This window comes from Ambystoma mexicanum, chromosome 11, assembly GCF_040938575.1.
Source record: "Ambystoma mexicanum isolate Mex_15411 chromosome 11, UKY_AmexF1_1, whole genome shotgun sequence".
Lineage (NCBI taxonomy): Eukaryota > Metazoa > Chordata > Amphibia > Caudata > Ambystomatidae > Ambystoma > Ambystoma mexicanum.
Genome location: NC_090934.1, coordinates 167541487 through 167567605, shown reverse-complemented (window position 1 = coordinate 167567605; position 26119 = coordinate 167541487). Strand labels below are relative to the sequence as shown.

At 45.7% G+C, this 26119-nt stretch overlaps 1 protein-coding gene across 1 annotated transcript in view; it reads right to left on the bottom strand.

Moving 5' to 3' along the window:
• The window catches only part of CLIC4 (chloride intracellular channel 4), a 325354-nt gene that overhangs the window by 6199 nt on the left and 293036 nt on the right, over positions 1-26119 (bottom strand). Inside the window, exon 5 of the mRNA XM_069622723.1 lies at positions 22803-22984. Within this exon, the coding sequence (XP_069478824.1) occupies positions 22803-22984 (182 nt within the window). The remainder of the gene's footprint in view (positions 1-22802; positions 22985-26119) is intronic.

The window sequence follows — 26119 nt, the reverse complement described above, 5'->3', positions numbered from 1 at the left end:
GATGCATCACAGTAAAAGTTGTAACTCAATTACTTTTTCCAATTCTGCAGACAGGATCTGTGAGCGCTTTGCCAAGCAATCCAGCGATTTACAAAACCTTTCTTGCCACTCACAGGGGAAGCAGGCTTGTTGTTTAGGAATTCAATGAAGTAACTTTTTCCTTCTCCATGATGGAACCTTCATTAATATTCATAAACATCGAATAGCATAGCAAGCCCATCCCAGTTTACAATGTTGGGGAGGATGCACAGGAAGGAACCTGTCCCCTTGGACACCTTGCAGCACTTTACATTCTACTCTTCTGCGGTCCCTGAGGCCTCCTACATCTCCTACAGAGGTATTCATCTTTTTTGACACACTGGTGCTGCTGCTGCAATTTACCTGAAAAAGAAAAGAAAACATTTTCGTTTTTTGTGTTTATCTGCGGGCAAACCCCTCTTGGGTTCCTTTTGCTTTCTGGTGCCTCCTTTGTGCTTCCTTGTGGCACAAAACGACTTCTTGTGAAATGCCCAGTGGGGTTGTGATGCATTTCGGCCTCCTCATGGCCCTTCCAATATGGCAGATGCCATTACCACCTTGCTCAAGGTATCAGCAGGTGACCAGTGACCCGCCTACCTCTGCCTGATTGGCCCCAGCTTCCTTCTTTGCCCATGCCCTATCGAGGGATCTGGCAGGCTGTGCCGGCCTTCTCAAGGCCCTTCATAAGGCCCCAGTGGCTTCCCTGCCTAGAGCTGGAGGGAGTACCTCCCCCTGCCACCTCTCGGCAATGCTCCCAAAACTCTCACTGACTTTGTCCCCTGTTCACTTTTACCACGATCAAACCTTGACTGCAATTGCTCTGGTAAGCAATATGGATCGCATTGGTCCACCCACCTCCTCAGGACACTATGGCTGTTCTGTCTCATGCTCTCTGCCTCTAATCTCCGAACAACTTTGCATTGTGGTGTTCCACATATTGATGGCTTCTCTACCGCTTTCTTATTGTCCCGTTTCAAAAAAGAAAAAAGAAAACTTATAATATAAAAGTTTTCTACTGCATCCACCAAATTGTACTGCTTGTTTAGTGCTTTTGGCATAATTCGAATTTAGGTGTACTTCACAATTTCTTAATAATCTGTAATCTGGGCATTGTTTTCGTCTACCTGGTCTTCCGATTTCCATCCCCACCTATCTAAGCCCCCATGGTGCTCTCCGTCTCCCCTATCTTTTCTAACTGCTTTTCCATCACCTATCCTCCCTCTCTCACAAAGTCTGCAAGAAAGAAACTTAAAAACGCACTCCTTAGTTCCAACCCTTGTCTGCCCATTGCAGACACCTACATCAATGCTTCCTCCCGAAAGACTAACTGACATTCTCTTTGCTGTTCCTTCTTCAGATTTATGGACTCACCATATGGTCTCTGTCCGCTCCCCTTTCTCCTTCTCACCCATCACTGGCGGCACCAGATGGGAAGTGCACTTGGCCTGCTTTGCACCGTCCAAATGCACCATTAATGTCCATCACAATGGCACTATCATGGCCCAGGGCTCTCAGCCCAACCTCCTCTTTCTTGACAGATGTCTTCCATCTCTCCAACTTCCCCAGTCTCCTGCCACCCCTCCATCCCTTATCCCACCTCCTCCCCCCATTGGTGGCACCCCACCCCTGTGCCTCCCCTCACAAATCCTATAAAGGGGGTAACTAACTTCACTTAGCTATGCTCAATTCTCGCTCTGCTATCAAACACTCTCCTGACATCTGTCACCTCCTTGTAGACTTTGATGTCCTTGCTCTCATTGAGACATGGGTCATGACCAGCTCTGTCACTGCTTTTGACACTCTCCTCCCTGAGGGCTACAAGATCCTGTCCAATCCCAGGCCCTCCCGGTCTAGTGGTCGAGTGGCTCTGATCGTCCCTGAGTGGGGTCCTGCCTCCATCATCCCCACTCAAGCCTACTCTTCCTTTGAAAGCCTAGTCGGCAGGCTTTCTGTCTCGCCCACCTCCTCTCTTACTCGTGCTACCATTTACAGGCCCCCCATACCTATCTCCCTCTCCCTCTCAGAATCGGACAAACTGTCCTCCTCTCTTCTTGCCTCCTCACCCAAACTTATCTTCCTTGGTGACTTCATCCATCTTGACACTCCTGATGTGGCTACTGTTCTCTTTCGCAACCTCCGCAACACTCTTTCCCTCACTATCCTTTCCTCTGGCTCAGTCGGACACACTTGGATGCTCTCATCAACTGACATCCCTCTTACCACCCCTCTCTCCCGGTCTGACCACTCATCTCTTCCCAGCTTGACCTCCTCTATCCCCTGATGATGCCTCCACCCGCACTACCAGTCACCTTCTCAGTCATTCGTCTGATGAAGCGCGTGTCAGTTGCTGCATTTGCCTCTTCCTTCATCCCTCCGCCCCTCCCTTCATTAGACTTTCCTTCTGACTCTGTTCTTGCTAACCTCCATCCCTCTATCTCTAACACCCTGGACATCAATGCCCCGTCATGAAGATCTGCATGAAGCCTGCCTCAAAATGCATCTCTTGGTATGATTCCAACTTGGTAGCTTTGAAACGCAAGTGCAATGCTGAAGAGCGGAAGTGGCAGGCATATAGGTCATCCTCTGACAAACTGGCCTGCCGCCTACTCCAAAGGAAATATCGTCTAGCCATCGGGTCCAAGAAGAGGGCTTATGTCCAAGCCCACATCTCAGAAGACACCAATAACACGGCAGAACTCTTTAAAATCTGCAAGGAAATGGACAATCCTTCCGCAGTCTCCTCGTCTCCTCCTCCCTCCCAGGCTCTCTGTTCTGCATTGGCCACCCAATTCTCCTCCAAACTCTAGACATCCTGTCCTCTCTGTCATCTGCTTCTCCCCAATCCACCCCACCCCTCGCCTCCATTGGCCCCCTTCTCCTGCCCCCTTACTCTCTTCCTTCTCTCCCATTGCACCAGATGAGATCGTTAGAGTTGTCCGCTCTATGAAAGTCTCCTCTGAACAGGTGCTCCCCTGCTCCTCCAGAGCCATCAAGGACATCATTGCTTCTCTAGCTCCAGCCTTGGCGAACCTCTGTAACCACTCATTTGCCACTGGCTGCTTCCCTCAACCCCTTAAGCACTCTCTTGTGCACCCTCTCCAAAAAAAAGCCATCTGCTGACCCTTCTTGCCCGGCTAACTATCGCCCTATCTCGATCACACCTTTTTTGGGCAAACTCATGGAAAAACTGGTCATCCCCCAACTGACCCTCCACACAGAAACAGCTGGCTGCCTCCATGAACACCAGTCGGGTTTCAGGGCAGCCAGAGGCACAGAAACTGCTCTCCTAAGCACCTGTGAAGACAAACTCACTAATCTGGACTCTAACTCTCCCTCAGTTCAGATCCTCCTCAATCTTTCTTCTGCCTTTGACGCAGTCAACCACTCCAATCTCAAACCATCTTCACGATACCCTAGGCATCACGGGCAAGACAATTGCGTGGCTTAACTCTTTCCTTTCAGACAGACCATCCCAAGCACAATTGGGTCCGCCACTTCACTCTCTTCCTGTGGCATCCCTCAGGGCTCTAGCTTATCGCCATTGCTCCTCAACATCTACCTCGCACCTTCGGCCCACCTGATCTCCACCTTCTGCCCCCACTTCCAGTGCTATGCAGATGAAACCTGGCTCTCTTTCAAGCTGCCATCCTCTACCTCCTCCGCCTCCTGCCTCATTCCTGACTGCCTGACTGCTATTCAGGCATGGTTCTCTGCCAATCATCTCTGCTTTAATGCCAGTAAGACAGAGATCCTTCTCATTGGGACGCCTGCGCCTTGTCCCCACCACTCTCTGACCTGACTCCTTGGGACCACTGCCCTCACCCACTTGTGAGGCAAAAAACCTTGGGATCATATTTGACTCCTCTCTTTCCTTCTCTCCTCACATAACAGACCTTACCAAGAATTCCAACTTTCAACTGCACCTCCTCAGTGGCATTCTTCCTTTCCTCCCCTTCCCCCAGAAACTCAACGTCTCCAGAACACTGGTTCTCTCCAGGTTGGACAACTGCAACAGCCTCTTCCTCAATCTGCCTCTTTCCTCCCTCAAGCCCTAAAATCTCTCCACAAGGCTGTCTGGGGCCTGGGACTTCTCTACATCCATCTTTCCCTCCCTAAATACCATCCAGCCAGAGTCCTTCGGTCCACTGGTTCAAATTCTCTGCAGGTCAAATGTTTCTCCAAGCAGACAGTGGGAGGGAGATCCCTCTCCTCGGCTGGCTCCTCCCTCAGAAACATCCTCCATCCTCTCCTCAGACTTGAGCCGGACCTTCTTAAGATCCGGAAACTTCTCAATACTCTCCTTTTCGCCTCTTCTTTTCCTCTCCCCCCTCCTGTGCTAACTCTCCCTTTGATGCTGCGACTGGGACCTGGTCCCTTCAGAGTCCAGGGGCCAGACCACCCCTTACCAGTCCCCCCGGCATCCCTTGCCAGCACTTGCCCTCATGCACCCTTTCCGGTATCAGCCCAACCCAACCCTGTCCACCGCACTCATCCTCCCTTGCACCTCTTGTCCCGGATACTTGCTGCATTGTCCCACTCAGCACTTGCCCGCCCCCCACTCTTGGTGGCACCCCACTGCTGACCGTCTCCCTCTACTCCCTCCCCCATCACTTACCTCCTTGTTCATGCACTTTCACGGCAGGATTGTCACAAGTCCAATAACAGTTTTTTGTTGCTCTACTTTGGTATTCCCATGTCTCTCCCCCCGCCCCTCCCCCATCTTGTCTTGTGGCACCTGGAAACACTTGTGTATAGGCACCATACAAATGGCCAATAAAATTAAACAAATAAAAGCAAGAGGCTGAAAAGAAGATGGAAAAATGTAGTGAGAAAACAAATAGGAGGAGAATTAACCAAACCGTTTTTTTAGGGATGCTTCGCCCATCTTGCCATCTGAGTCGAGACAAAAGGAAGTTGCAAATACATGAATTGCTCTCCAAATAGCTTCTTTGAAAAGCTGAGATAATGGGACATTCTTGAGGATTGCTTAAGTGGCTGCTTTTCTTTTTGTTAAAGTAGTTGCAGGTCAACTGGTATGGGGTTTATTAGCTTCTTGATAAAGTGATAAATGAGGCCATTCATCTAACTATGCACTACTTAGAGGGAGGGACATCTGTATTTATTGAACCAATATTATCAACAGTTTATTAATCAGACTTGTGTATTTGAACATTTCTAAAGCATACTGCAGGGCACTCTTTACAACTTAAGTGTGAAGAAGCATTTCAGCAGGAGAAGTAGCGTTACGATGAACAGATGGTAATTAAATAGCTTGATTGACGTGGAAATCTGAAAACACTTTAAGGAGGCTTAGAAAGGACATCTTAATACCGTGATAAACCTGTACGGTTCCTTACTGCAAAACGCCGAATTATATTAACCATCCTTAATGACATTATGGGCACTACGAGAACCACCTTCCGAGAAAGCTGTTGCAATTCAGATTAATGTTTTTGCTGCGGGGGAGATATTCATTTAGTATTCACTGTCCAAGGGTAAATTAAGCCTTTATGCAAATTGGTTACACGCCTCCTGACTGTGGAAGAATTGTTCCATGTTTTCTTTACGCGCCTCTGACACAAAAATACAACAAAGGTAGTAAGCGCTCCTCTCTAGAAAGAACATGGCATGATAACCTGTTCTGTGTTTTTTTCCCCACTTTGAGAGTCTGCTTTTTCCTTACTGTACTTTTCACAAAGGAGGAATATCCAGTTGCACATCAGTCTTCGTCCCGCCCACGAGGGCAGTCCAGCACCGAAGTACCAGGCAAACCTCCTTTGGACAAGAGTACCAACGGCAACCCCAGACACGTGTTTCAGGCTTGTTGGGCCTCATCAGTCAGGTGGAACTGTGCCTCACTGAGCACAGTGAGCAAGGGGTCCACGTCTGGGTTCCCCCAGGTAACTTAGGGTGACCAACTCCAAGTTCCAGCAAAAATGTAGAAGCAAATGGCCCTCTGCATGCCACTGGAGCAGTTTCCTCCCAGGGCGGTCAGGTTTCTGAGTCATTAAATCCAGTGGTTAGACATGCTGCCCCCTGCAAAATGTAATTATACTTGCAGAGATCTGAAAATTGCTCTCCATTAAGGCCTCTTTTGAGGCATGGTGACACTACTTGCAGCGGGCGCGCCATCAGTTTATTGTACACTACGTATTAGGGGACCACCTCCTTAACCGCACCTCAGTCAGAGGGCACAGCCCCTTTGTACCAGGAGGTATGGACGAGTGTTCTATTGTACAATGTAGTTATGTTCAATTCAATGTTCCATGACATCATAGGGGAGGGATTCCACCTGGGAACCCCAGGAGACATTGTTGAGAGGCCAAGGAGACTGGGGGCCCCTTTTACACATGCACTTCAAAGAAATACAAATAAAAGAGTGTATATCCTACCTGTGTCATTGCCCACTTTATAATAAGGAGGTTGTACAGCTGTATGGAGGGCCACAGCGGGGAAAGAGCTGCAACAAGGGGGACAGAGATTCTCAGATGAGAACACCCTGATGTGTGCAGTCAGCAATGTGAGCCTCGCGTGCAGTTTCCGGGTTCATGAGCCAGATGCGCCAGGAAAGCAATGTCGTCATCAGGCCAGGACCTGGGACGGAACAACGGTCCAAAACAGCAGAGTATACAAGCGTCCATGTCATTGCAAACCAGCAAGTGGATTGTATTCGCAGATAGTCCAAGCATGATGTTTGCATCCAGATGTGTTTTCTTCAGGCTTGCTATCACTGTTCAGAACCCTCACAGATGAAAGCCTGGCCTTCAAATCCTTGCTTCTTCACAGGCTAGCCCTGGTAGTCTACACGTGTTTTCATCAGAGGCAATTTTACACGTTGTCATTTTAACCATGCAGCAATTTTCGATTGTTTTAACTTTAAATGTGGGATGACCACTATAGCCACATCTAAGCCACCTCACCACCTCTTCCTGCCGCCCACCACCCCAAACCATATCCCAAATGCACAACACATATGTAGTAAAAAAAAAAAAACACAATCAGCGATAACCGCCGTGGTGCAAACTACACGGTTAAAATGGCAACATGTAAAATGCCTGCGATGACTGCAGAACTCAGAAGGTCCAATCTCCTAGGGTTTATGGTAAGAAGTTCAGGCATCAAAATGTACACCCCGGCCACTAGCCATTGGCGAGTGGTAATGGACACGTGGCAAGATGTGTAGGACAATTGTATTCGCTCTCCCCTCTTGCTTCTCCACTCTTTTTGACTACTTACTTTCTCTTCTCTCCCCCTCTCTTACTTTCTTCTATGCACTTACTCTATCAGAATTGTCCCTGGACCTAGTATGATACCAACATCGCCTGTCTCCTACCCCCCCCCCCATTACGGTTCCATGTAATAATGTCGCCACAAAAATCTCGCCATGCAAAAATATTGCCGAAAAATTGCCTTTTTTTGTGGCAACATTATTGCATGGAACATGCGGGGGACACCCCCCGCAATCCCCAAACTGTCCCTGTCCCCATATATATGGTCACTCATATAATATCGCTGCAACCTTTTCCTGGCGATATTATTTACGGCGACCATATATATGGGGATAATATTACCCGATACCCCCATTACTTGTCTCCCCCCACCCCCTCTCCATCACAATCTGAAATGTTGTCAGGCCTAGTACGATAGTCGTTTTGTTCCTCCCCTCCCTTTCTGCACCCCTCTCCCTCACCTTTGTTTTCCTCCGGCTCTACCAGAAATGTCAGCAGGCCTAGTACAGTAGTCGCCTGTCTGTTTCCATTTCCTTCCCACTCTCCCCCTCCCTTCCTATGTCTTAGCTCTTGCACTATCTGAAATGTCATCAGGGCGAGTACATAGTTAATTTCACATCCTTACTGTTCATGGCCTGTAAGAATGTCATTGTGTTTTCCTTTGTCTCCCTTGCCTTGAAGCGCTGTGAAACACATTGTGTATAGGCGCTAAATAAATAAACTATCATATAATATCGGAGGAGTGACTTTTTCGGATAGGCTAGTGGCTTGCAAGTTGAAATGTTTAGCCGAGTAAGTGAAACAAGGACTCGTATTATCTCTCATTGTGCCCTCGTCTCCCTGCAGCTGTGGTGTCCTTAAGCCTTCTTCCTGCCTTGTGGTGTGCCAGAGCCGCATGGGGATCATCCCCTGAACCCCGACAGTCATTGGCACAGGGAGAGGCAGAACTCCTGCTTGACCATTGTCCAGCCCACTGAGGACGTCTTGCAAGCAAGTCTGCAACCACACTGACGCTGCCCGAATAATGCACCCCAAGATCGTTGCCACTTCTTCTTCTCAACGTACGATTTCCTAGTGACCCATCATGCAGGAGACCTACAAACTAAATTGCCTGAGGGCCCAGGACTGCAATTTACGACTAGAACATTTCACTTGCAACCCGAGTTTTTAAATTTAGAAGCCTCTAACTCCTATGTAAAAGTTGTGCAACAGTACCCTCGAGCGGAAATATGCTGCAGCTGCGCGTAGCATTAGCCTAAGGTTAACACACTTTCTAAAATCAACATAATTGAATACCAAATGGATTTGTACGATTATAATACTCTGGTTAACACGATAATACGCAATTGTACTTACAATAAACACGCTGTATCATCAGCCATGAGGGAAAGCGGGAAATGAGAAATAGAATCTTAACTAAAGAGTTGCTATGCTAGAAAATCCTATAAGGCCGATTTTTGCGTCATAACTCAATAGTAACCTTGCGCATACTACACATTTCATAACCGCAATAAAAATGTAGGTACTTCTAAATCTTTCAATAGCATCACAAAAGAAAAACATTAAATCTGATTCATACATATAAGAAAAAGAACACCTAAATTGTGGCAATAGTCCTGGCACAGTCTTTCTTACTCAATTTAACCAAATACGCGGTCTTCCCTCATTCCTATCCCAGAGAGTAGGGAATGCATTTGAAGACACTGGATAATCGGGGCTTCTGCAGTATTTCTTTGATTAAGCGTCATGATTCCAAAGGTATATTGGTCAACAAGAGTATTTTGGCACCTTCCCTCCCGCACTGAAGCCACGCTTCCCTATGGACAAGATACTGAAAGGCAGGTTCATTATATTCCAAATCTTCTCATTGGCCATGGGAGGAGAACTATACTCTAATTATGCAATAGCAGGTGGGGCAGGCTCGCGCCACCCCTCCTAACACGTGCATGTTCAGCATGGGGGGTCCTCCGGCTACTGAAACTGTGAAAGTGGTTCCAGGAGCAAGTGTGGTGCATTTGCTTTAAATTCACAACATCTCTTTCTTAAATCGTTGTTTCTGTAGCCCAGCCGAGTGCCCCAGAGTCCGCAAACCATTAGCCCTACTTGACAAGTACCTGTGGCACTCAGATGCTCCATAAAGATGTAGAAGCTCTGACAATTTGTTGATTCCAAACAAACAATTTGCAAGAACCATTCCAAGTGGATCCACAGCTCCCCTGTGTGTAATGAAGGAATGGCTGAAGACAAGACGTGGAATGGAAAACTCGCGCTCTCCCAATATTTGATGTAAAACTTGTAGGAATATATTAGTCGACTGAACGGAAAGAAAGACTTCGCACTTTACTGCTTGTTAAATACAATGTTCTATTATTTCCAGATCGCGCTATTTGTAGTGCCGTTATCGAGGCACCCCTAATATTATTCACTGGCTAGATGGAGTGCAGGCGCACTGAAGGCCGGAGAAGTCTGCGTTTGGCTTTGTGACTGGCTCTGCAAGAACGCCTGCCTCTCCTTAGAAATGTTTGCAATGAAGTGCGTGCGACGAGTGGCTAAGAGCTTCTGAATGGTGCTGAAGTATGCAAACTAGTTCCTTCCCACTGTACGCCTATCCTCAACCCTTCATCCGAGGCCAGGAACTCTGTACTTTCCAGTTGTCCTGTAGAAGTGAACTGTTTGGCCTGTATGCATTGCTTTCTCATTTGCAGGATCTGTCAGGCCATTTTCAGAGAACACGTTATCAAATTGTTAAGGACGGCCCTCAGACATTGATACTACAGTTGCAGTTGAACTATCCATTTAAAGGCATTTCAATGATTGCGGTTTCAATTCATTATTTTAGTAGGAAACTGGGATTTGACAGTACAGCAAAAGATGGCACGAAGTTAACAGACAATATATATGCATTTGATTTAGAATCGGTGGCTCCTACATATTTGAATTGGTGCCCAAATGTTTATGCTTGGGAAACAGTGTCTCCTATAGCGCCACGTTAATCTGGATCCTTGTGCTTTCTCGCCATCACAGGTGTCGAAGCCCAAAGAGAAATAACAAGGACCACCTCTACTAGGCCAGGAATGGGTCACCAGGCTTTTTTATGGACACACATCATTCCTGCAAAACATGAACTCCTTCACGGTCTTTGTCGGCACAAACATACATTGTAAAAAAAACTCTTGATCACAGATATGAAGAAAGGAACAGTGGCAATGATGGATTACTACTGGATCTGTGGTCGACAAGTTTACCTGTACCTCCTAGCATCATGGAGGGGCTGTTGTTCGGTAGCCACATTGCAATAATCGCTATTAGTAGTCCCAGAAGAACACCTGAAGGAGGAGTGATGCCTCAAAGGGGCCAACAAGTTTTCCCACTGTACAGAGCTTGGTGCACACCCAAGAGCGCCACACCCGGCTTGTAAAAGGATAGTTTCAACAACCACAGAGGATGAAAAGATTGAATTATTTCTAAAGACTCTTCCACATTGCTTGCTGAGATACTAGACGAATATAGGCTTTTCAGTTCAGCAGAATCCTGTTTTACCTCTTTTCTATTGCCGGTAGTGCAGACTGCAGCTAATGTCAAATGGCTACAAATGGTGAGGTGGGAACTGATCAAGCTTGCGAACAGCACAGAGAATGGGTTCAACGTGATCAAGGTTGAGTTGCGGGCTTTAAGACGTATTACAAAGCAGAATTGCTACGTGCTGGACATATTAACAGCAATGAAGGGTGGGGTGTGCAAAAAATGTGGGGATTCATGTTGTACATTCGTAACTCCAGAAGACACGGAAAATGCATCATTATCCCACATCATTGCAGCTGTACATGGCTTGGGTGTTCGTATGAAGGAGGGAGGAATTCTGGACAGTGATTGGCTGAATATGACATTTAACTGGGCCCCATTGTAGCTAGGAGCAATCGTGAAGATGTTAATGCCCATCATTGTGTTCATCCTGGTCAACTTCTGCAATTGCCAGCTGGTCCTTCGATACTGTGGCACCTGATAGCGCAAGAATGATGGTATCAATTGTGGGTTCAAAAGCACCTCTCGAAAACAAAAAACATTGACGTACAAACCGATGTCCCACAGTCGGCCCAAAGTATGAAATGTTCCCCATCCTGTATGGAGACGAAGTTGATCGTCTATACCACATAATAATTTCCCCACCCCCTGATTCAGAAAGATACACAGAGGTGTGGGTGGACCTGGCAGAGGAGAGGGATGCATTTCCATGACTTGTTCACCGAATACGCCATATGTGGAAGTAGAAACTGGGGAGCACAGAACTAGTCTGTAGAAGTAACACAAGTGGGGAATGTTGGGAAGGGGGCAGCCCCAGCCATCCACCCTAGGCGCTTTAAAGTAAAGCGAGACGCACTCAAGTCACCACTGTGATGAAGCAGGGGGGGTTGACAGTGAGAGGGACGCCTTTCCGTACAGCATGACGCCATGCTAATATAACCAACTGCGGCATTACATGCATAGATCCAAATCCACAATGCCACAGAAATCTCCAGTCATGCCTGAGCTCCCACGAGGACAGTGCACACCCCCACCCACCACACTGTTTATTAATTGTTCTCGAAAGTTTGCAAAGATATGTTTTTCACCCAAGAGGAATATACCCTACAAGGCATCAATCAGAGGGTGGCGCCTGCTGTGCATGTTATCTCACTTTGGCCAAAGCATGACCCGGCCCATTCCCAAGTGACCATGAGTTATAGCCCATATAACTAGCTATACCCTAAGTAAGATCCCTGAATTCCATGACACCAGGTGCCCTTTGACCACCAACCCCAAAGTAACAAGTCCTGAAATGTTCAAAGAGGATGGACAGGGTGTATTGTTGAAGCGACAATCGTGTGATTTGCATTGCGAGGTGCTGGGAGGGATAAATGATAGTTCAAAACGAGGGTGGAGACCTTGGAGCCGGATGGCGCGGAGTGAGGGAGTGAAATGTGTGTGTGAAGGTTAGAGTGCATGGAGCCTCCTGTGTGTCTGTCTTAAGGCCTATCAAGTGCACAGTATGTGTGATAAACAAGATGTATAGTAGGAGTATAATTAATTTATTTCTGACCTTCAACGTGAGAAGACGCTCTGCAGCACACACGTGATGGAAGACGGATGGACTGGGCTTGGACCAATAAACTGCCATCCCATATTGATAAAGGCAGCAACTGTATAGGGTCCATCCAATCAGCCACACAGGATTTTACTGTATGTTGTTACATCACTAGGACGCTGTGTACCTTTAAAAAGTGTCTGCTTGTACCTATGTAGTGGGGCAATTGTTGGCTAGAGAGCAACCCCCCCGCCTTCCCCAGAAAACACAGAATTACAAAATCAGAAAGAACACTTTTGAAACTGCACTTTAAATCCACCTGGAAATGCAGCTTGCACAAAAAAGAGTTCGTTCTGCTACACAAGGTCAGAGGAGGCATTAGCTTGCACTATTAGTGTGTCTTTTTAAATAGAATAGACTAGGTGGCAGGTAAGCGTGTACCAAGAGAGGGTCTCACTACACATTTAGGGCTGCATGGCTATAATAGGTAGGGTCATGTTGCAGCGTACCCATAGGTAGAAAAAAGAAAATCAAGCGTCAGGCATGCACCAGGCCGGTAGGCAGCAAATAAGTGCAGAGCTAATGTGTGTTGCAGAAGAAACATAACGTGAGGAGATGCCATTTAAAAAATTGCACCAGCAGAGACTTCCGCGTTGCAACTTAAGAAAAGCCCAGTTGAACATGCTTGAACAAATCAGGGAAAATGCTGTAGCCGGCTGGATGGTGACTAGCCAAAGGAATGTCATGGCCGAGCTGTTGCAGGAAGTGTACATGGCGGAATAAGATATTATTGTGTTTGGTCAGCTGTCAGATAAATAAGGTTGCAAAGACACAGCAAACTGTTTCAAGTTTATAACATCCCAGGAAATCAGAAGGAGTTGACAAATTAATATATCCTGCACCCTGCTAGGCGTGAAGGGAAGATGCAAGAAGCGGCTAAAGAAAAAAACTACAAAAATGCTGCCATGAAATCTTAGCAGGATAACTCAAAAAATAATTATTCATACATCTGTCAAGAGCAGGATGGCGATTACGGATTGCGAACAAGGCCTTGAGCCTCGGCACTTGTGGCATGAGAGGTTAAACATGGGCTATTTGTTTTAATTAAAATAAGGTGACACGCTTGTCTCTCGCTGTCTCATAAATGTGTCATCATGCATCCAGTTCATGGATAGTGTGACCGCATTGTATCCGATTAGTCCGTCATTTTTCACCGCAGAGGTAATTCAGGGCCTACCAATTAATTTCCAAATATGATGAGGTAGCACTTATTGGGGTCTTAGATAACGATTGTCCAATCCCTAGGTGCACACATATAGTTTCCATATGTAGCTTAGAAGAGGGAGCCAATGAGCAGGAGCGATAGGTTTCCACAACTGTGACATCTCAATCACTCATTTGTACTATATAAACTCCTGTTGTCTTTTGAAACGTTGGAGAATTCTGGAGTGAGAGCTTGGCTTTTAATCTTGATTTTTTTACCCCCGTATATTGCAATAAACTGGTTACCTGTTGTCTCTTTTTTGACAAATGCCAGCAAGAGGGCAATTTGGCCTTTTCTGACCCCCTTATCATTTGGCAGCATTGGACGGTTCGAGCTTGTGGATTTTTTAGGGTGCCCTGCCACATTCATTTTGAGCAGCGGATCGTTCAGGGGAGCAGATTTGCTTTTGTGCACAACTCAATCGGAAGCACAGCAGGGTCAACTATGGAGTGGAACTCTGCCTGGTCTCAGACCACCCGCTGGAAGCAACAGCAGGAGCTGGCCAGTGAGGGTACCCAGGAAGCCCACAACCCTCAAAGATCCACTGAAAAATGTGAGTGTGCTATGTGCAGGGTAACAGGGGGTGGGAACTTTATTGTATGATATTTAAGAAACTGAAGTTGATTAAGGATCGCTCAAGACAAGGGCCCTCATTACAACACTGGCGGTAACCCATGGCGCTATTAGCACCATGGTTGCTGCCGGTGTTGTAACGAGTTCGCCAACGTTCAATGGGGAATCACCACCCCATTCCAAGGTTGGCGGGGCGGTAATTCCCCATCGAACATTGGCCCTTCCCCATTCCCATCTTTGCCCCATAGGGCTCAATGGGACTGGGGAAGGCGGTAATTACGGTACCGCAAATTGCGGTACCGTAATTACCTCGAAGGTCCCTTTGCGGGTCCCTACTTTAACAGCTGGTCCAGACCAGCCGTTCAGGTCGGGTCTTGCAAAGGGATCTCGTAATTAGGCGCTAAGGGGTTAATGGCGCCGCAGCCTTTTACGGCGCCGTTAACCCCTTAGCGCCAGGGTCATAATGACCCCAAGGTCTTCGAAGACTGCGCAGTAGGGTCACCGAGGGCCCAGCCTTCTTTTGAGGGTAAAGTAAATGAGGCAGAGGGATAAGGATATCCCGAGGGGATCCGGAAGACAGCTGTATTTTATTGTGTTTTATTGTGGTTTTGTTGATTAAATTGTTGTTTGCCTGCATTGTATTGTGTTGTGAGGCAGGATCTTTAGAGGTGATTTTTCGTTTGTGTGTTATGAGAGTAGCAGATAGTATTGTTTGGTAGAGGTTGATGGGGTAAGTATTAGTTTGTGAGCGGATTTTGTTGTGATTGAGATGTAGGATTTGGAATTTGGGGCGTGGTCCTAGGGAAAAAATGTGCAAAAATTGTCACATTTTTTTTGCTCTAAAATGTCAGTAAGCTTACAACTATTTTTGCATTGTTTATTCTGTGTAAGTGCCAAGCTGCACACTGCTTAATAGTGGTCACCATGTCAGATACCCAAATAATCCAGGTATGTAAAGCATTCCCTAGATATGGTGCCAACATTACTAAATATCATGCTGAGTGGGTGAAAGGGACTGCTGGAAATATGTACCTGTCGTGGCCACAAGAGGACGCTCACTGTACAAATGTACTCCCAACACATGTGCACATACTTACATGCCACACACAAGGGCAGTACGCTCAAGAACAGGCTAAGGGTATTAGAACTCTGGAAGGCCTTTGAGGGAGAAACAGAGGGGCCTAGGAAGGAATGGAAGCTTAATATGTGTCAGGGGAAGTGCAAGTAGCCCATAGCGCCGCCGCCCCCTCACTCTGAAGAAAGCGCTTACACGCAGCCACAAGTTCCACCAGCTGAGGTAGCAGCCACACACAATTCACAGTACCACCACAACATGAGGAGAGCACACCAGGCTTTACCATCCCAGGAATATACCCGGTGCAAGCAGCAGCAGTAGGGTATAGTAATCCCAGGTATGAATACCCTGATGAGGAAAGTAATGAAAATAGGAAAAGGGTGAAAATAGTAAAAGGGAAAGCACCATTAGTGCAAATGGAAAAATGAAGCATGGCACAGCTCAGAGACACAGTTAAGGGAGGAGAAAGAATATAGAGGGCTAAATAGCTTAGAAAAGCAGCTAAAAGCAGCTAAGGAAGAGCTCCAGAGAGTGAGAGCCTGCCGATAGATGGCCACAGGGCAAGAAGCGTACCCATGGGTAATGGGGATAGTGGAGAGACCACGATGAAACCAGAGAAATGGGTAGGAGGAAAATGTTGTTAAAACTCAATGGGAAAGGCACTGAAAATAGGTATGTGAAGATAGGAGAGTATGAAAAAATGAAGGAAGCAGCCAGGGAGGAAGACACGAGGGATACACAGGAAGAGATAGAGCGAAATGCACAAAGGGAGAAAGAGAGGGAACGTAGAGAAGCAGCAGAGAGGGGAACAGGAAAGACAAAGCAGGAAGAGGGAGGTAGGAGAAAGGGATGAGTATGAATAGAGGCTAAATGAGAGGAAAAGGGGAATGACAAGAGAAAAGGAAGAAACTGAAAAAACGAGGAAGAAGATGAGCCAAAGGATGAGCAAAAGTATGATGCCAGAGATGTGGGGGGAAGGGAGTGGGACAATAACCCTAGGGACCAGGGGAAGAGATGTGTTACCAGAGATAATGAGTGGAACATATGTAAGGGAGCCTGTTAAGGGAGTGAAATTGATCTCATACTTGAGGATGTCAAGAGCAGAGAAAGTGACAGGAAAACAGATTGGGTAGACATGGATGGTGAAGAGGGGGGGGGGGGGGCTGGGGGGGGAAGAGACAGCCCAAGCCCACAAATGGATACCACAGGTCCAGGCGTGGGAGAGATAGCAGATTTACTGGGGCCAAACTTAAGCATGTATCCACCCCTTACTTCAGTACTGCCCATAAATGAAGGCAATAAATCACCATATTTCTTAAGTAACGTGCCAAAACGCCAGTGACACCGTGTAGCTGAGACAATGAAAAGGAAAACTCGCACAGCATCACCTTTACGCAAAAAAGGGGTAACAATTCCCACTGCTCCACAAAGGCCGATGACTAGGTCACCCCCTAAACTGTCAACCCTGACCACCCAGTGCACCTCAAAAATATAAAGAAGGACGCACTAATGACAACTTTTGAATTTGATTGTTACAATACGGTTTGTTGGGTTGCCTTCCACTATATCAATTGCAGAGAAATGATGTGTATATAAAGGCTGGCCATAATTGTTTCCACTGTCTTGCAATCCACTTGCATGCTTGTGTATACATTTATACTAGATTGTTCACTTGATTGTGTTTTGTACATGTGTTTTTTCTACAACTTTCAAACTACGAATGCAAGATAAATGCAGAACTTGTTGTTGCCCCGCAAAAGCCTCCTACACATGTAAAAAAACAAAGTATCGGGATTTGTCTGCAATCGAAAACACTGGCTAAATAATAAAAAGCTAAGTGTTTTTTTGCTCTTCTACTCCAAATGAAGTAAGCTAAAAACAGTGTTTCTTATACTAAGCATGAAAAATACAAAAGCCTTTACAATAAATGTGTATGTAAAGAGGTAAATGTATGTGGCAGGACGCCACCTCTTTGTTTCCACAGTTAATAGCTCATAAGTCCTTCAACAAATTTGAGCAGTCCCTTCCGTTACCGAGCACAAAGGATTAGGGCAACCCCACTATACTCCATGGAATCAGACAAAAATAACTTGATGGATAAGCTGCCATCACTGACAGCAGGGTTGGGCCATTGAGCGAGCTAGAGCGAGAGACAGTTGGGGTAGGATTAGCTGCATTAACAGAACATAACACCACTAAATATGACGGGTCACCCTTTAATAATTACAGAGCTAATGTGTGGAAGGCACTGAGGGAGCTAGTACTAGATCAATCTGAAGTGAGTGCCATACTGACTAGAAAGATGGGGCCTACTGTGGACCCTGCTGCCTATATTCAAGACATTAAAGAACATTGGCGTTTGAAAACTAAAGACAATTGGGATACAAATATACCAGTGTTTTATCATATTCTAAGTCAGGGCCTACCTGAAGAAGTACAGAGACAGTTAAAAAAGATTGTGGGGATTGAAATGAGACCATGGCCAGAAATACAACTGACTATCGTCCGTCACTGTAGGTTAAAGCAGAAGAAGTATCAAAAGAAAGTAGAAGAAAGGCAAAAGGAAGAGGCAAAATTGGTACAGAAGAAATGACCCAAAATGGCAGTTGAAGGAGCGGTACTGATGAATACAGAAGACAGGAATAATGGACAGGGAGTAACCATGCCACAGCAGGGCATGGATGGTTGTCTTGCAGGAAAAGGAGGGAGTAGATTTTCCCCAGAGGAGAAAGAGGATTCGTTCACAAAGGGAGAGGTCTTGGGTTTGGTGGAAGGACAGCCCCGCTTTGGAGGCCCTGGGGGAACTGGAACAGTATGTTGGACACGTGGGGAAATAGGACACACTTCATGAGTGTGTAGAAGTAGAGGAGTAATGCAGCAAGGTGCAGTGCAGTATGGGCCAAGAGGGGGGATGGCATATCCAGCACCATATGGTGGACCACAGCAAAACTAGGAGTACTACGACTACACAAATATTCACCATATTAGATACAAGCACAGCAGGTGCAGCAACCCCAAGGTCCACAGATACAGCCATAGACCAAACCACAACAACCACAGTAGACATTGACACAGAAACCCCAGAGTGCAGTACAATCACAGCAAGCAGTGACACAGTGGGATACCAATATTCTTCCACAGACACCACGGATAGGAGGAGTGACAGCAGTTGGGGGGGGGACCTTTTACAGGGGCAGGACCGGACATGTATCCCCAATCGGACAGCCCACAGAATAGCTTGATGTGCCCTATCCCATCAGCAACCATAGACACTGAACAGGAACAGAGGGTGGAGGTATTTACAGGTGACCAGACTGTTTCTTTCTTAGTTAACACTGGGACAGCAACATCCTGTGACAGTAGAATAGAAGGTAGATATCCTATTCCTATATTCCAGGAAGACACCCACTAACGTATTGGGAAGAGAGACTATTTTTCACAAGGACAATCACCTTTAACTGACAGTTTTCTCTACTTTCTACTTTCCTATCTACAACAGACTGTTTTTCCTAATTTCAATCTATCTTCACATTTTTTATTGGGACCATTTATATTTTCCATATTTTTTATATTTTCATGTTTTTATCAGCACTATTTTAATATTTTTATATTGTTCTATGAACCACATAATAGTGAAAGTGGTTTGAAAATCATCACTCAAATACTTTACTATTGTCAGTGGATGCAAAATGTTTTGAAAAAGTATATACAGCTCGCCTCACACTTGAAGAAATACTAATTCACTATTGGCCCGTACTAAGCAAACTCTGCGAATGTTTTCATATCCTTATGTTCCTGAACTCTTCATAAAACCCAGATCAATATGCCTCAGGACACCTCTACAAACAATTGACACCATGGCTATTTCAGTATTTCTGTATTCCTTTCTCATTTGTTGTTTTATTCCTTATTTTATGTCACATTACATTTAAATTGATTATGATAAGGGGAATGTCCCTATAGCATAAAGTTAGTGAAGAAGTTAGAAAACAAGTAGATTTGAAGTTACAGCAGGAAATGGTATTCCACCCAGTTGTGGAGACAATAAGACATAGGAGAAGTATTACAGATGATGAGTATTTCATGAGAATGTATTTTTATAATTAGATAATTAGATAATATTGAACGCTGCTCCAGTAGGCTGTGTGGCCTCAGCTACAGAACTGGTAGTCACGGTGGGTTGTGCTAAGGCATGACTCTTGGAGGTAGAACAATTATCCCTTACCCCTCTGTGGACCACCCAGAGAGCTCCTGATCCCCTCGCCTTCGGAGTAGGTAACCTTCCTGGCCACGAGTCTGTCGACGGAACGCCCGGAAGAGCCCTTGGGCCCCTCGGCTTGGCAGCCGGTAGCCTTAGCGGCCTCGGATCTGCAAGAACCAGAATCCAAAGGTACCATTTCCCGTGGAAACTCCTGGGAAGTAGTCTCTGCGCTGAGGAGCATACTACACAAAGGGAATACCGTGTCTTGATGTGGGGTCCTGGAGACTAACTCTTTAAGATGGCCTAGGGGAGAAGCGTGGAAGATCTCCCTCCAGCAAGAAAGACGATATTTCAAGGCCCGGTTACTGAGAATGCTGCAAGACGCGCATGCGTCCCTGCAGTGGTTAGGCACCAAGCACGTAAAGGCATACTCTAGTAAAAAAAATTATTTCAAAAATAGATAGGCCACATTAAAAAAAAAATATACTCGCATCCTCCGTTTTAAAACTTCCTATGTAAAATTTTGAGCTATTCAAGCTCAAAATTCGAAAAAGCAAGCACAGGGGGGCCGCCATTTTGTGAAATGGAGGCCCTCCTGTGCTGGCTTTTGCTTTTGCGGCACTAATGAAGGAAAAGCCAGCCAGCTGTAGTAAACAAAGTCTACCGCTGGGTGGCTTTCCCTTCATTAGTGCCGGGACTCGGAGGACGCGGACCGGAGACCAGAGCAGGAAAGCTGCAGCTGAATCTCGGTAAGTGCTATTTTTTTTACAAAAAATAAGCACTAGCTGCGTTTTTTTTTCTAAGTTTTCCGGGCTGGAGGAGCCCGGAAAACTTAGAAATAAAACCGCAGCTTTAAAAACGTTGTATTTATGTTTGCGGTCGCTTTTGAAGCGACCGCAAACATAAATACAACGTTATTGTGGTGGAAAACGCTGCAGTTTTAAAACCGCAGCGTTTTCCAACACAACCGGAGCCCGAGAGCCCCAAATGGAAAAGCAGATTCAGGCAGACACAAGGCGGTTGTTTTCCGCCATGCCGCGTTGTGTCTGCCTGAATCTGCTTTTCCATTTGGGGCTCTCGGGCTCCGGTTGTGTTGGAAAACGCTGCGGTTTTAAAACCGCAGCGTTTTCCAACACAATAACGTTGTATTTATGTTTGCGGTCGCTTCAAAAGCGACCGCAAACATAAATACGTTTTTAAAGCTGCAGTTTTATTTCTAAGTTTTCCGGGCTCCTCCAGCTCGGAAAACGTAGAAAATAAAACGCAGCTAGTGCTTATTTTTTGTATAAAAAAAAATAGCACTTACCGAGATTCAGCTGCAGCTTTCCTGCTCTGGTCTCCGGTCCGCGTCCTCCGAGTCCCGGCACTAATGAAGGGGAAGCCACCCAGCGGTAGACTTTGTTTACTACAGCTGGCTGGCTTTTCCTTCATTAGTGCCGCAAAAGCAAAAGCCAGCACAGGAGGGCCTCCATTTCACAAAATGGCGGCCCCCCTGTGCTTGCTTTTTCGAATTTTGAGCTTGAATAGCTCAAAATTTTACATAGGAAGTTTTAAAACGGAGGATGCGAGTATTTATTTTTTAATGTGGCCTATCTATTTTTGAAATACTTTTTTTACTAGAGTATCCCTTTAAGACAGAGCTCATGGGCGTCAGAGGCCCAGAACGAGCAATCACAGGATGCGCATATCGTGAATCCTCCTGCATCAGACATGCATGGCACCGAAGGGAGGTGAAGAAGATTTTAAAAAACAAGTACGGTGAGCAAGCAGACAGTAAAAAAAAGTCTCTCCGCCTATTTGCCACGTCCGACACCGTCTGTGTGGAAAAAGGGACTAGGTGAGGCGCTGAAGGGCAAGGCCTCGGGGGGGCTTTCCCATGTCCGTGGCTTTGACCCCACACGCTATACTAAATTTAAAGGGGAAGCTCAATTTATTTGCTGCCAAAGTTTCCAGTACCGTGCCCATCTTGGGGGATGCCCACAAGGATGGAGTAAAGGGGACAGGACGTACGAGTATTATAGCTTATGTCGACTGAAGTCTTACTGTTAAGGTATCTGCTTCTCGTATTCACAGGTTTGTTCTCTTTTACGTTTAGGGATTAGTTTCCCAATGTATGCTTTATTTGGTCTTAGGCTTATTGCTTTATGTTTCTTAGTTGTTTTGGTTTTGTACAAGTAATTAGTTATTCTTTTCCTGGGTATAAGCCACCTGAGAGCTATGTGCTTCACAGTTTAGTTGTTTTGAGCAGTATATCTCAACCGAGTTTCCTGGATGCCTCACGTAGTAGAAATTGATATGAAAGTGCACCAATGATACCAATTTAAATGGGGAAGAGCTCTCTTGGAGCATGAACACTCCAAAATTAATTTTTGGCAAAAAAAACGTTTTTTTTTTAAAACTAATTTTAGGTTGTTGCCTACAGTATTGCAAACATAGAAATCTTTTGCAAATACCAGGCTAAAGGACATTTAAATACACAATGAATTTTCTTAATTAGATAAAAGGATGTTACATAAATTAATGCTTTATATTTAAGGGCAGTGAAAAATTTTACAATATTTCATATACAATATATATTATTTATTTAGACAACTCCTTGAAAGTGGCAAAATGGGGAACACTCAATTTCTTCATTTACTGACCAGAGCCAAATTATATAATGTAGTACAACTGATATCATATCGTTTAACAGTGAACAATATTTTGGGCAATGGTTTGTATTCAGTTACCCGTAATGTAACAATGAGACAATATTCCCCTCGGCGGCAGGCGGGCCCTGTATGTAACAGTCTGCCACCCAAGTTAAGAGCCTGAGAGCAGCAAGAGTCCCTTATAGATGGTGACGGTGCCTTACTGAAAGAGTTGGCCTGCCGCCGAGGGGCATACCGCCATTAGCACCCATGTAGTTTTCTAAACGGGTGCTAAAGTATATGTCAATTTTTTTTAATAATTAAAATAAAAGAAATGTACTTATCCTGTGCCCCAACCAGGCGGCAGATACTGAAAGTAGCAGTCCGTTTTCATTGTTGATGACTGTAATGTCATCAACGTGAAAACGGACTGTGGAACACCACCACTGCCGGGCCCAGTGCCACGCAGGAAAGGTATGTTTCTTTCTTGAGTGGGAAGGGGGGGAAGGGAAGGGAACCGCCCGACACTTAATGAAAGTACCCTGAACGCAGGCTTACCTTTATGAATATAGCCCGCGTTCCGAGCATTTTCATTGGCTCTGGGTGCGTCCCAGGGTGCTAATGCCAGATATGTACTGGGCCTTGATCTCCATACAGAAGTTGCTTGTTTCATTTTCCAATAATAATACAGTTTCTCAATTTCTGTGCAGAAAGGGAAGGGCTACTTCTTTTCCTGGATCATCCATTTACCTTTACAATGTGCAGTTTTGGCAGAAGGTTGCAGTCTGCTAAAGTCATCTCATCTCCATCCAAGAACTTGCGGCTGGAAGTGCTAATATCGTCCATGCTATTCTCATCAATCTCATCTGGAGTCGGTGAATTAAGATAATCGTCCAGTTTCTGTAATGTTTTCAAAAGACCACGTTCCAGGGCTGGAAAGAAAAAATACATTATATGAAGCATTGATAAAAGAAAAAAAAAAAGACTAATTGGAAAAACAGTCTCTTACTAAAATATAGGTTTGTTTAAATATTACTAGTCATTTCATGCACATCACTGTAACGTTCAGATGTGAGCAGGAACAGTTACTTACCTATAAATGCCATATCATATCATAACAACAGGTCTTCGTCTAGGGTGCCTGGCAAAGATTCACAAACTTACAAATTACATGAAATAGGCCATGTTACTCAACATAGTGACTACTTTCTTCCTGATCCATAGTTTCCTTTTCCTTGGCATATGGTTGACAGTAGCATACATTAATTAGAAAGAAACATGGAGAGTATGCACAACTGCGGTCATGCTCCACCCTATTCAGACGTCCCTCTCCAACCGTCCGTCTTTTCATCAGCATGGTAATATGGCTTCTTATTAGAGGGGATGATGAAGGGTGCATGAAGGGGACGATGCACTTTTAGGGTACACTAGTCGTTACAGGGAGTAAACCAAAGCTAATTACATGTAGGTATAGTTCTTTAGTATCTTTCGTTGATTCACAAGCTAATTAAATTATTCTGACATCAAGATGGCAGTTAAAGGAATATATTTCCCACAGCAACAAAAACAGACCAAAAAACATAATGTATGGTCCCTGCATTACAGTATTTCTTAAGACCTGTGTGAGGCAGGCATGGCATAAAGAAAGACACAAACTCAAAAGTAACAGTTTAAAAAACCTTTATTATAAAACTTTGTAGGGTTGGTGTAATGCCTAACTGGCCCTAACTAGTGGGGTTGTTCCCTAAATTGATGCTTCCAAGGGCCGTCGATGTTCATAAGACCAAAACCAAAGTCTGTTTCAAAACTTATTCTTGCCCTCACTCTTAAAACAAATGTGATGTTCGGTCTTTTTAAAGCAAAATTATGGTTAAAAAAGAAATGCAAACCAAGGCTGGTTTCAGGCCTTACCGTCAGGTTTAGTTCTGCCGGTTTAAAAAAAGGTCAACGCAAAAGGGGTGGCCTTGGGACCTTCCAGACAGGGCTCTTTCAGCAGGACAATACAGTTCACAATGTCTCTAGGTCTCTTGGGGTTCCCTTCCCCAAGACCTGATCCCTCTGGTTCCAAAAGAAAAAGTCACAGTTCCTTTTAGGGCTCTCAGGGTTCCCTTCCCCAAGCCTTGGACTTTCTCCTTATAGCAATGTTTTTCACAATTTTCTGTGGGCCTCTCAGGGTTTCCTTACGCAAGCCTATTCCCCTCTTGTTTCAAACAAAGTTAACAAAACGCCCAAGGTTCACCTTGTCAGGATGCACTTCTTATAGCATAGTTCCTTCTTGTGTGATTGCAATAGCCTTTCATTCACTTTGGAGGATTTCGCTCCCACTTCACTATTAGTGTAGCTCCCCCTTTGGTCAACACAGGGCAGTATCAGAGACTTTCGAGAACGCAGGGCTTTTGCTCCTCCCAAGCACGACCACTCCGATTTCTGGCCCCTCTCCTTACACTCTGTACTTTTGTTCTGGCACTGTTTCCTTCTGTGCCTCTTTCACTCTGTCCTTGTTTTTCCTTCCTTTTACTTTGCCGTGATGCTTGCACACCTCTTTTATTATTTCGGGTCGCTCGCACGCTCTTTGCTTTCCGCTCTTTAAAATGATCAATTTCTGCTTTTGCGCCACTGCACAACTTTTTTCTTTTGCCTTTTGCCACTTTCACTGTTCCCGCTCCAGCCACCCGCACGCTACTGAGTTTCTCTTTCTTCTCTCACAAAACTGGCGGACAATCTCATTGGGAATATGTGGGTTGAGGTCAGGGCCCCAACTCCTGCCCCTCAGCTATCCCTGGGACCGGCACACGTCCCAGGGGAACAAGCACTGGCCTGGACACAGCCAGAAGGTTGCAGCTCTCCACGGCTCCCTCACCACGCTGCAGCCGCTTCTACACAACAGGTCAGCGTCTTGGTGTTTCCGTTCGCCTCAGAATTCTCTGGGCTCCTATAGCTGCAGCCTCCTGTCTCCTGGCTTCCACGGTCCATCCAGCAACCCCAGCTTGCTCATATCGCTCGGAAGAACCTCACCTTTTATACCCTAACTGGGAGTCAAGTGGAGCCAGGTGTGTATGGTTAATGTCAGGTGCCCAATCTTGCCTGACTCTATTAACGGGACAGCCTAATGGTGTAGTGTAGTAGGCCTCTCCCTGCATCTTCCTCTTCACAGTGTTGTTCCTATGGCTTATCTTTACAACTCTCGATTGCCTCTTCCTCGTCCCAGTACACGTTGGAAATGGGGAGAGGGGGACTGGGTGAGATTGAAAATACCCCATAAAGGATGAGGTAGAGTGTGCTGATGTGCAATTGGGCAGTGTGGGGATACCATGTCTCGCCTTTAGGCACTCTTCCCAACTCCCTGCGACCCTCCAATCAGGTGATCCTCCCTCACTTGTCCACTACCAGGGACTGGGATCCAAAAGCGATGGCCCTTCCCTGGTCCCCTGAATGGAAGATCCCGGGGAAGTAGGTAGGAGAATACCTTCAGGTTTCTCACACTTGTTATAGTTACTTTATTCAAACAACCACGAGCCCTGTTGATCCATAAAGCCACCTCTTTCACCTAACACTTCAAATGTGATCACGTGAGATTAATAACGGAACCTTCCATGAGGACGAGGTAGGATGTTTTTTGAATTTATAAAAGAAATCAATGCTGAAGTGCAATACCTAAAGGTAAATAACTTTCTGGATCCTTTATAGGTCTACATGCTGTAAGGGTGCAGAAGTACGACTCTGACATGGAGAGGTCATAGTGTTTGTTATAGACATTTCTTCAAGCGTAAAAAGAAAACCCTCTCTCTCAAACTCGAAGAGGGGATTCCCTGCCTCAGCTGAAATAACTATTGTCAGAATGTCCAAAGTAAATGTCCCAATGTCCAGTGTCAACATCCTAACACTGTCCATTACACACTAAGTTAACTAAATGAAAAGGAGATGTCTTCTTGGTCCAGAGGAATGACTCCCTTCCCACGGACAAAAGGCAGTTCTAGTCTTCGTAAGAAATGTGATTAGTTCCTTGGGGCCCCATCCCCTGGTTGGCATCCTTGGCTTCCTCTAGCCAGGTAGTAGGCTGAAGAAGA